This window comes from Saccostrea cucullata, unplaced genomic scaffold (genome assembly GCF_032062105.1).
Source record: "Saccostrea cucullata isolate Sc308-1 unplaced genomic scaffold, CSIRO_AGI_Scuc_v1 ctg193, whole genome shotgun sequence".
Classification (NCBI taxonomy): domain Eukaryota; kingdom Metazoa; phylum Mollusca; class Bivalvia; order Ostreida; family Ostreidae; genus Saccostrea; species Saccostrea cuccullata.
In genome coordinates, this window is record NW_026926125.1 from 1 (window position 1) to 12,701 (window position 12,701).

General features: G+C 34.1%; 2 protein-coding genes across 2 annotated transcripts; one reads left to right on the top strand and one right to left on the bottom strand.

Moving 5' to 3' along the window:
• Window positions 1–454: 454 nt before the first annotated feature.
• On the bottom strand, window positions 455–4,645 carry LOC134270870 (uncharacterized). The gene is made up of 4 exons (XM_062753121.1): window positions 4,631–4,645; window positions 2,278–2,344; window positions 1,673–1,876; window positions 455–1,521 (listed from the first exon to the last, which is right to left on the bottom strand). Exons 1-4 carry the CDS (start codon window positions 4,643–4,645, stop codon window positions 1,256–1,258), a joined length of 552 nt encoding a protein of 183 aa, XP_062609105.1. The 3' UTR covers window positions 455–1,255.
• Window positions 4,646–6,796: 2,151 nt separating this feature from the next.
• Window positions 6,797–11,540, top strand: LOC134270859 (uncharacterized). Its single transcript, XM_062753103.1, has 4 exons — window positions 6,797–6,848; window positions 7,989–8,387; window positions 8,799–8,896; window positions 9,216–11,540. Exons 2-4 carry the CDS (start codon window positions 7,989–7,991, stop codon window positions 11,224–11,226), a joined length of 2,508 nt encoding a protein of 835 aa, XP_062609087.1. The 5' UTR covers window positions 6,797–6,848; the 3' UTR covers window positions 11,227–11,540.
• Window positions 11,541–12,701: the final 1,161 nt, after the last annotated feature.

Consider the following 12,701-nt stretch of genomic DNA (forward strand, 5'->3'; position numbering starts at 1 on the left):
AAACAAACGACCTCTGACGGAAAGGCCTGAGATGAATAACTGAAACCTCTTCCCAGTTATTTTCCAAGAATCAAAAGGGCAATTTATTGCGTACAATTAAGTTTTTAAAAATGACTATGAAAACGCCCCCTCCCCCAAATAATGCTAAAAATTATACATAGAGGTGCAAAATAATTTCCGACATGTTTAAAATTTCATTTCCGGAATTTTTGAAGGGCTACTCTCCTTAAATTAAGTGTTCACCAAAAAAGTTGGAAATGTAATTTTGAGTTTTTTTATTTTTTTTTTTTTTTTGGTCAAATCAGATTTTTATAAAAGCATAATTTTCATCCTAACATATATGATTTTTAAAAACTTTCCGCGGGTTTCTAATTATAATACATGTACATACCAAAACAATGAGTCTTGTTCATGCATGCAGAAGTCAAGATATGTTTTTCCCAAGAACAATTTCCCTCTTTACCAGGGGGGAACTTTTCTATAATTAGCAGAAAGTGGGGTTTCCTTTCCGTCTCTAAAGTGAAGATACATTCGTCTTCGCGTGTCTTATGTTCACCTTTGGTGACTTCATTGATAAGCGCAGTATCTGTTGTGTTTACCTTTCCACACGACTTGAACATATAAACTATTTTTTCGGAGAGAAAATTCAGTTTTAATTAAATACAGATTTTTTAATTGGTTAGCAAAATAAACTTCCTCGTTATAAAATTCTCAAATATTCTTGAATTGTTTTTTTTTTTTATTAAAAATAAATTACATAGCATATTACATTTGATTTTGACATTTAATTGCAAGTTCGAAAAACATTTTATATTGATTTATGTATGTTTTTCCTTCTTCTGTCATTATTTTACGTAATATGTCAACCCTGCTTAATAAACTAATACCTGCTTGAGGTCTTGCACTCTCTATAATTAAAATGTTGAACATTGCCACAACTATAATTCCCATTCTTATCATGTCGAATCTAAATTTAACTTATCAAATATGCATAATTGAGCTTTCTTCAAAATCTGAGAATTAGGAGATTGAGAAGGAAGTCAGAGTCCATATCTGAGATTTAAAAAAATTCACAAGTATTTGTCATAAAAACACTAATGATGTCATTTTTTGAAAAGAAAAAATACAAGGAAATTCATTATATTTAACACCAAAAAAGTCAAATTCAATTCCAAAAAAAAAAAGTCATGAAGAATTTTGCAATAATTCCATTAAAGTTTTAATCCCTTTAAAACTGCTAATTGATTTGAACCCATCACATTGTGGGGATTTCTGAAGGAGCTTCCTCGTTCTGTCCCTGGTCATTCAGCACTGTGTTGAGGTAAGCGTTAAGTTGTTGGTTTAGTTCCTCGTATCGCTCCACCACTTGTTTGTTCTGCAGGCGGCGGTTCTCCAGTAGGAGTCGCTTCTCGCGCATGCGCCGGGTGAGGTGATCAACATGGATTCCGATGTTGACCAGACGGTGACAAACTCCCGATAGAAGCTTCTTTTTACCGCTGTACTCTTTTTCTAAATAGTTTACTGGAAAATAGGAGACTTTATGACTATAATTCAAAAAATGTTGTTGCCAAACAACTACTGCTAATGACTTTAAAAGTGTTGAAAAGACACGCAGAAGCTCTTTCAAATTGCATCGAAGTGTTTCATGAAATCGATTTTTCAGATTAATTACCCCTTAACTTTCCTTTCCTTAAAAACGCCCGCCTTCTCCTCTTCAGTATAGATGTTTTATTTGAAAACAGGTCAAGAAGCTCCGAATATACCCGCTCTTTGCTTCGAATTTTCTTTTGCCACGGACCGGAAGTTTGAACTGATACACTACTCTTTGTAACCTCTTCTTCACCATTCACTTTCTTATCTTCTAATTTTCCGACATCTGAGAAAGAAAATGTTACTGTTACTGCGTCCATTTTGACAATTTACTGGCTCACATAACAAGCTATATATAAAAGTAAGCTCTTCCAAAATTTTTTAAAGTTGCATTTGTATTTTATCTTGCATGTACAGTTGACACACACTGTAGGTTTATAATGATTGCACTGACATGTTCAGTGTATTTGAAAGGTTCGCATTACACAGTCGGGTCAGTGGGTCAGTGCAATTTTCAATATAAATAATTAATATTTAGAAAGTATTCTTGTCGAGGTCAACGTAATTAAAAATACAGGGTTTACCTTGCGATTGATTCAGTAAATCAACAAGGAACCCACATTTGAATACATATATATCATAAATAATCACGAAGTGACGTCTTAATAACGATAAAATAATGCTTACAAATAATAATTAGTCGAATGGAAACTTCGGTCAAGGCAGCACCTAGAAGTTTCAAGGAAATATGCATCTGAAAACAGAATATATTATAAAGTTTAATTTTAAATAGGTTATTACTTACAATAATTAGTAAAACTAAAATTAAACCGTCCAATTCCGAAAAAACGTAAAATCGAGTTGAAAAAGTAAAAAAAAAACGAATTGCACACAAGGGGAATTGAACTCAAGCTGCCAGCATGAAAATCCAACGCGCTAAATATTACGCTTTTGGGACCTCTGCTCTCAATCTACTTGTATATACTTCTGCAACAGTGCTTCTGTCTTAGAGTTATAAAAGGCAAGTCACAATTCATAATTTCGCGCTAAACACCACGAACTAATCTCCGCGCCTTTTCTTTGGAATGTTCTATTAGATAGGTGTGATAGCTTCAATGAGATTAAAAAAGAACGTTCTTATATCCTAAAACTCGAGGTTTAGAAAGTATATCTAACACATTTAACAAATTCCATATCGTATATAAGTAACACTAAAGCAGTGAAATGGCTATGAATTTTTAACTTTTTTTAAGTTCCCGTTTATCCCCAAAGTGATCGATCCCGATTAGTTAAACTTTCATGAAAAGGTTGAAATATTTTGCCGAAAAACCTGGCTCTCCCTACGACGGTCAAGGAATCGGATACCATTTATGCTCAATAACTTGAATCAGATCTTGGAGACAAGCTCCATTAAAAGATTTTTAAAAAAATGGTTTTCTTATTTTTGTCTTTTCTCATAGTTTCATATGACACAAGTGTGAATGGGAAAACAGTGGTCAAGTTTTATTGCCTGACGTCACGGCGTCAGGCAGTATAAGGATTGATATTTCCAAGATCCGAAAATGTGCGACCATATCTAAAGAGCTAGATTTTGTGCAAGCTGATTTACATTGGAATTCTTGATACCTGCATTTTAAAAGAAACAGTTTTCAGAAAAAAAAGATATTACTGATGCGAAATACTGCAGTGTTTACTTCCTTTAATCTTTTTGCATGGAACAGATTATTCCATATGATTTGTCGTTTCAACATGTCCGTGTATCCTTTTTTCTGCATTTCTATACTACTGGATCAGTCCATTTATATTCTACGAAAGGGGTGAATCGCTCTTTTTGCGCCAAATGTCACTATAGTAAGCTATCTTCGCGCCTTTCCTTGGATTGTTCTATTGCATGAATGGGTGTGCTAACTTCCTTGGAATTAAATAAAATTTGTCCTTTTAACTTCCTTCTAATGCTTCAGAAATTCTATCTACAAGTTTTATACCATTCTTTAAAACAACATATCGTATTCATCAGTATGCATGGTATATGGACATGTAACACTAAAGAAATGATGTTTCTAATTTGTTTACCGATCCCGCGGTTGGTTTATTCCATAAATGGACGAGTCCAATAATAATAAACAACGCAGTTCAAGCCATCGTCTCCAGATGCATGATCTATTATATGTCTTTGTTCAGATGCACACGATAAATAAAAAAGTAGTGAATAATCTTGGATATTTCTTTCTACAAAGCCTAACTATTGAATTTACTTATTTCACTCTCAATACATGTATATCATGTATTATATGATAGTGTCATCTCCCTCCCCTTTTAAGAAAAAAATAATGAACACACATTACTACTGCTTACTTCAGAGGAGAAAATACACTCCAACAAAATGTGTTTTTAATTATATCCGTCTTTAAAATGTTGACAATGCGTGATTTGATAACAGATTTTATAATAGGTGTTACAATGTAGCTTGAAATCAAGTTAGATCCAAGGGCAGATCACTCCCCCACCCCCCCCCCCTTCAACTACAAAGTTCTTTAGTATGCAGTGTAGAGATGACTCTTCTACTAGTTCAGTAAAATCAAGATTTCAATTACATAAGTTTCTCAAAATATTAAGTTTGGATATTTTTTTTAACCCGCAAAGTATTGCTCAAAAGGGTTATCACTCTTTACGCAGATAAATTGATTGATTTAGTCAGGCAAGCTTTTTAAAAAGCTGTTACTTGTACTTACTATATTCATTGATATTCTTTCTTGAAAAACAATTATAATTATAACTTATAACTATGATTTAAGATCTGTTCTGCAAATCAAAAGATATTACGTATCGTATTCATTTGCATATATAGTCTTTTCTTTTTCTACTTTGAGAACCAGCCAAAACCAATTATAGAAGACGTTAGTTTGACACAGAATTGCAACGTTACTACGACGTGACAATCCAAGTATTCCTTTACATTTCATTTATCCTCATGTTACTTTCACTCAAGCAAACGCTCGGCTGCCTCCGAAAACCCTTATTGCGAAATGTTGGCATTGACAGAGACAGCCGCCATTTTGGACCCGCTTCAGATTTTTAAATGTTAATATCTAGAGTTTGGATTAATCAATATTCAAACAAATTGTATAGTAAGCATTATAAGAAGGGTTTCTATAAACATAATAAAAATAAATGAAAAATATTGAAAAACAAAAAAGTTAGAAAATGTGTTTAAAAAAGTCAATAAAAATTTAATCAAAAATTTTAAAATCAGAAAACTGTCAATAACATGGAACCGAAGGTGAATATCCCAAATTTTCCTAGTCATGCCACAACGTCATTTAATGACGCATATTTCCTGAAAGTTTCACTTTAAACCACTGAATGGTTTTCGAGAAATCGCGTGCACAAAATTTTGGGGGAAAAAAAATTAATAATAATAAGAAGAAACAGTAGAATCACTAGAAGGTCTTCCGTGAAGACGGAAGACCTTAATTAAATCGCACTTTAGGCTATGTAAACATTGCTTCTAAGAAGAAATAAAATTATTTAGTGGACCTTATATAGTACATATGTATCAGTATCGTAATAGGATTAGTGTGTTCTTTATCTGTGAGGTAACATTTGAGATTGGATAAAGTAAGCCCAGTATTACAATGTTATTTTTTCACTTCAAATCTTCTATTGGTTTCAGTGACATACAAATGTTGCATTTTGCCCAGTCCCATTTGTAAAGTTTATAGACAATAAAATATGTTCAAATCATATTGCATGATTGTGAGGGAAATATCCAAGATTTATTGAGCAGAGAAAAATCATATTGCGAGACGAGAATAATTAAAATTTTTCTTGGCTGAAAAGTCGCCTGCGTGGCGCAGTGGTTAGAACGCGTCTGCTCTACACCTGCGGAGTAAGGAGTCGATCCTTACGTCGCGGGTTGGAATACAACTGTGGAACGAGGAGACCGGTCCTTCGGATGAGATCGAAGTCCCGTGTCGCCGTATATGCCGAGTATAGGCCAGAATTTGTAGCCCCCCCCCCCCCCCCCATCGGAAAATAGTGGAAGCTGCATTTGAGAAAAAACATTTTTGAGAGGGACGTAAACAACATCCAATAGTCAATCAGTTTTTGCTGAATATGTGGTTTTTTTAAATGGTAGCAATAGTGTTCTATGCTTTTTACTATCAATGTGAATGATCAATCAAGTGAGAAAAAGGATAGATTTGTTTTAAAAAAAATAAAAATATCAATTTAACTGTTAGAAAAATACAAACATTGACATATTCTAGAAATAGTAATTATATGCACCAGCCCAGAATGTTTAGAATACACACATTTGCAAAATAGCATCGGTAAATGTCGGTCTGACAAGAGAGTCCAAATACCCGACCGCTTTCAAGAATTGGTCCATTATAAATATGGAAATGTGCTTTTGACGTAGAAATTTTCATTCGGTGTCTAAACGTTCAAAGTTGAAAATTCGTAAAATCTTACACAAATATAAAACCCGTTACACACATCTTCTTTAAAAAATATTGACGTCACAATGACTATACGAAAATGACGTCACAATATATATTTTAATTTTATTGTTTCGTTTTAGGATCTATATCTATTTTTATTTTTTCAAATTTTGTGATTGTGAACGTTTGTTAAAAATTTTAATTGACCGGTATAAAATCTATGTATACATGTAATTAGAAAAGAAATCATTAGGATTTTTCTAACTTCTGACTTTTTTTTAGTTCTCTTGTGTATACATATGAATGTATTACATATAGTTAATTTGAAGAAAATGTCAAAAATTAAACGGTTAGTCGGTCGGTAGGTCTTGCGGTTAAACGATTAGCATTTCTATAATCGATTGCCATCCCTACGTATACATTTAAAATGTCAAAAATATACAAACATATTGCAAACAAATCATGCAATATAAATCACACCTTTATTATTATTTTTTTATAAATTCAATTGCTTATTTTCCTAAGTTGCAAAAATATATATATCTATAGATTCATTAAATAATATACGTCTTTTGAATAGCATGGAAAAAAATTAATTACCTGTATATTTAAAAAAAAAAATTAAAAATCAAAACTACTGCCCTTCTGCCCAGATCTAAATCAAAAAGACAAAACAAAGGTTAACTAATTTCAACATATTGGCAATCCCCCTGTGATTATAAAAGTGGAAAGTTTCTGTCAAATATATATGACAGGATATTTATAGGTTGCTGCACATTACAGGCTTGTGGCAAGTCAGAGAAACGTCCTGTAAAAGTAAGTTTTATCTTTATTAACTTGTTATAAACATTCTTTAAAAAACTTAAAACTTTAGTTAGAAATTTTCAAACTTATTGAACACTTTCGCTAAAGATTAGTATTTTAAAGATATTTTTAAAGAAAATAACACAAAAGCAATAGTTTTTTAAAGGAATCACTCAAAATGCAAATTTTTCCCTTTCGTTCGGCAAATAAAATTTATTTTTCGTGCACTTGAAATTTTACTGTTATTTTAGTTCTTTATTTTTTTTTTAAATTAAATTAATATAAAGGGTACATGAAAATATACCGCGGCAAAGGGATTCATAAAGAGAAAAACCTAAAGAAAAAAGGGGGGTCTTTTTGAAAAAAAAATGACAACCTGAGAATTGCGGAATGAGAATCATTCACCTGGTATATGATGTATTTTCAGGGGTTACTTGCGAGAATTTCACGCTTTTTTCTCATTAAAAAATAATAACTGGAACAATTTTCATTTCATCACTCCTCCCTCATCTGTCAATGTAATAACCTTGGTATTACAGTTAATGATTACAATATACAATCTCTCTACCTCCATCCCTAGGGAGAAAAATCGCTAAAATCTTACCCCTCTCCCTCCCACTATATTTTAATGCACCAACGTGGCAAAACTTACCGTAAACCGCTGTAAATTACATAATTTTTTAGTTATTTTTAATGAGAACTTAATTCTTATTCTGTTGACAACCAAATGTTTGTGACTCATTAACAATGAAAATGTCCGTGAAATAATTAAAGAGGTAATTATTAATTCAAAATTTTGAATTAACACTTGTTTCATTTAATTTATTTCATTATGGTTTTTTTTTTAAATCGTGCATCGTGATCCTGACCACGTGGAGGAAATATAATACTAGATTAAATAATTAATGCATAAAGACAAAATTTTCAAACTTGCACAGAATATTAAATTCGTTTGAAGTTTATTAACCTTTCTTATTTTATTTTATTTTTTTTTCGTTTTTCTTCCCCAATATATTAACACTTGATTGTATTTGTTTATTTAAAACATTGTCTCCCCCTTGTTTTGGTTTTGTTTGTTTAATTTGGTTTATTTTTTTTCTAGAAGAAATGTAATGGGTTTTTTAAAATAGTTTTCTTTAAATATACTTTCAGATGAGAAAGTTACATTTTTTTCCCGCTTTTCTGGGACTTCTCTTTGTCATTCGAACACGCGCCATGCTTTGGGAAACAGATATGCCAAATCTGTTAAAGCAATGTTACGAACAGTTCACACAAGGGCTCACCGTTGCCGACATTCCCGGCTATTCTGTACAAAGTTATTGTCTGGGCAGCTATATCTGGCAGACCCCACATCTAAGACATCAGCTAAATTTGACAGAGAGCCAGGTCAACTATATTCGATCCTTTTACAGAGAATACCAACAGAGGCTTCGTAACACAAGACGTCACAAAAGACAGGCGCAACGCGCCTTCCGGCGAGAAATACGAGTCCTGGATGACGCACAAAGGCAACGATTTTTCAATGCTCTAGCAGTGTTGAAACAAAACGGGGTAAAGAAAGATGCAGTGACAAAAAATTGAATTAAAATAAAAACTTCAGTTCTTGCTGTTGCAAGGGCATTCAAAGCAGCAGTCCAGATAACAGAGTTCGTGAATCGAGAATTCAGAAAATGTTATTCTTTGAAATTTTTTTTCCATAAATGTCTGAAAATCACATTTAACGACTATTGATCCATTTAACAAAGAAAGATTGCATCGCTATTTTTGAATCAAAGTGCTTTAAATTCCTAAAAGAGTCTATCAAGTTTAGTGTTTTTCAGTGCTTTTAATAATTTAGATTCTTCACTATCTTTCAGTCATTCTGAAATTAAGATTATTCCGTTTTAATGTTGTTGCCACACAGAAGTGTATATACTTGTACACTGTATTTCTTACACAATTATTTGTTCAATTTGATTTCAGTTTTACGACACATGGGCTAGTGTCCACAATGGCATTGTTATTCCATCTGCACATGGTGGCCCAAATTTCCCAGGATTTCACCGAGTTTACCTCCTTTTGTAAGCCTCCACATGCTTTTTTGGTTTGAAAATTTTGCTGTTATCATTAATGAATGATCATTTGCTACATGGTTTCATTTTTCAACAAGATACATGACGTATAAAGTTTCTTAAAGTTTTTACACGGCATAAAACATTTAAACTAATTTTCTTATATTTTATATTCTTTCTTTTACCGTGCGACATTTACCAACTAAATAACCAATGATAACTTTCAATAAAATAAAAATATTAATTGCAGATATCCCAGAATTTTTTTAACAAAGCAACAAGTAAATCGGGTTTTGAACAATAAAGAAATGACTTTTTTAAATTACAGTCTAGAGTTTGCACTCCAAAGAGTTGATAGCTCTGTGTCTCTCTGTTACTGGGATTCCACAATGGACAATGATATGGTTAACCCTCGAGAAACTTCATTATTCACTGCATCTTTGGTAGGAAATGGTAATGGCAATGTCAATAATGGACCTTTCGCAGGCTGGAGAGTGCCAGATGGTTCGGTTCTAAACAGGAACATAGGAGTGAGATTATCTGCTCTGATGACAAAGCAGGCAATAAGTCGATTTCTTACGAACCCTCAAGTTACAAGACATAGACAAATTCTTGTTGGGTATGGACAGAATTTAGCCAATACCCTTGAGGGCCAGCACAACAACGTTCACGTCTGGGTAGGAGGACATATGGTTGATGCAACTGTGACTGCTTACGATCCCGTATTTTTTCTTCACCATACCTTTATTGATTATATTTGGGAGCGATTTAGGCAAAAAATAAGGCAATTTGGTGTGGATCCCGAGACTGACTATCCTTGGCCAATGACGCAACGCCCATCACAGCTGCATAATCCAGATCGAAATATGGACACCTACACCAATTATACCAATTTGGATGGCTACAGCGATATTTTTACTACAGAATTTTATCAGTATGAAGATATGCCATCATGCGCTACTAATTGTGGTAATTCCAGATTTTTAACGTGCCAAGGCGGGGTATGTGTTGCACGAACCGCTAGCGACATAGGCGAGGCGACCTCAGCTCAAATGATGGCGTTCTCAGTCAATTTCGCTGGAGTATCTGAAGAGGAACCGGAACCAGCTGTACCATTCTTAGCCTCATTTGTCGACTCAAGAACAGTGAATCAAAATGGAATGAATGGGGAAGCAGGGGGTAGTCCCGCGGGAAGTGTATCCTTTCAGGCCTCTATGAATGATCCAAGAACAGGAGGGAGCCTCGCAAGAGGGGCTCCTGTTGGTTCCTTACAAGGCATGCGTAGTTTCAATGGAGGAGTCTCTGGCGGCGTCTCTCCTTTGGCAAGCCTAAACCCATCTCTTGTTGGTATTGTGGGAGCGGGTCGTCAGAATTCCGGAACCAGACAAACTAGTATGTTGGGATCAGGAATGGGTCGAAATGCTCTGACGATGCAGCCAGGGACACAAAACAGGTTCACGTTCACCGGACAGTCTGGAAATCTTCAACAATCATTATTTGCATCACCTAATAGTCCAGTTAGACATCTTTGGGATCCAAGAATACAACAAATTAACACCCAAACAAGGAGTATACTAGGTAGACCTTACCAAATGCACAATAGCCCTTTTAGTAGAGACGATATTCGTAGAATGGTTCATGTTCATGATATCCCTATTCAGAATACTTTTACTTTGGATGGCGTTTCTGACATTCGTCGCTGGGTTTTCATGCCAGTTCGTATCGTTTATATGAGACCTCCTGGAAATTACTTTGGATCAAGAATCGTGCGTAACTCACATATTATACCAAGTGTTGACATGTACTCCCCCCAGGCATACCCCGAATTCATGAATATATCACCAAAAATATCACCTGCTACCTACCCTAATTGTTACAAAAGCCTTGGAGGGTCGACCAGAGTCTTTGTGCAATCTGATGGATTTTCATATCGCGGAACCTATTTAGACTATGCAGTTATAGACGAGAGACAACCGATAACAGAAGCCGTTTCCTATGTTGGTGTAAAGAACCCGGATCTAGGAGCTGCGCAGCTGTACCTGACGGCCTCTGATTCTTGTGGTCGGGTCTGTCAGCCTCGGTGTTTGATCCCCGGATCGAATCCCCCAGCTTACCGACCATGTTCAGGGGTTTTGAATCTTACAAATCAATCGCCACGTATGTATGGACGAACGTACGGAGAAGCCGTAAGGAGCACATGGAACTTCGGCGATAAAAACTGTCCATCAAGTTATGGAGGGGGAATATTTATGACATTTTATTGCGATTACGAAAATGTTTGGCCGTGGAAAAACTGCAACACAGGAAGACAGAAGATTTCTCCATACTATGGCAAATAGTGCTCTAGCAAGTGACTTCATTGTATCAACACAACTTTTGCAGATATGGAATGCATGAAAAAAAGTACTAGTAAAAGGTTTTGAAATAGCTGTTCTCTTTATTCATGATTTACTTTAATGTTATTCCTGCTCTCAAAAAATAAATCATACGGAGGACAATGTGGTTGATACCATTATAGACATGATCACTAAAAACCTTGAGAAATGTGTTTTCCATCTTTAAAGATATTTTTTGATTTTTGAAGTTGAAAAGAAACACGTCATTGTACTCAATTCTAAACATAAATCTCTAATTAAATGTGCTTAGACACAGATTTGAACGTAATATTTTCTCAAATTAAACTGGAAATGTCTCCAGACCGGAGCCTATTTTCGATTTTCATAATGCTAAGAAAGATAAATATTATAGCATTTTAAGACTTTATTAGTTCACAAATATAACAGTTTTCAAAAACGCTTGAAATAAAAAAAAACTGAACCTATCATTTCATTTAATTAAAATTTTTACAGTATTTCCTAGATAATTTAAAAAATATACTTTTTTTTAAAGTTCAGAGTACACAAATGATATTGCAATTTACCTCCCCCACCCCATTCATTAAATCAATGTCAATTTTGCTTATTCTTTTTTTTTTAAAAAAAAGATGTCATAGTGTTCTCGTTTGTATTTAATCACTTAATCATTTCATTTTGTGAAAGTTTTTTTTAACTTATACTCATAGTTCCCTTTCTATGGAAGAAGTTCTTCAAAGTCATTTGTCAATTTTGAATATTTTTAATATATGAAGATAACGAAAAGTATTCAAGATCAAAGTCCATAAAATAATACAAAATAGGAGCAGAGCCTACAAAACATCAGAGGTGGGATCAGGTGCCATGGAGGAGTGAGCATCCCCAGCCGACCGGTCCTTCCCGCCGTGTGCTCCTTGTCATGATCGAAAAATAACGGGAAAATCCGTCGTCAATTCAGTTTATAAAATAATGGACTAACAATTACATGTATTATGAAAACACCAACCAGCATTTTACTCAGTGATAAATAGTATTTGCTGACAAATTCATTGTATTGACCATAGAACTTACGTAATGATAACTTTAAACGAGACTGCTAAACTTCTTGAATCATTTTTTGTCAAGAATTTACCTCGTTCTAGCAATTTTTCATACGGAATGCATGATTTTGAATATCGAATAAACTGAGAGATAAACTCTGTATGAAGGTACAGTATATTGCTGCATAAGTAAGAGAAGTTGACGATTAAAAAGTTAAAGTCATCACGTTTGTCTAGAGCTTGGTCGTTAGATTATCATTCATGTCTTTTTCAAGTAAAATATCCAAATAAAGTCAAATATGAAAGGTGTGTCAGACTCTGTGGTTTCTTTTATCATAAACTCACCGGGATATATCGTATCGATATCTATCGTATCAAGAATTGAAATAACCATTGATATATCAAAATGTCGAGTTGAAGGCC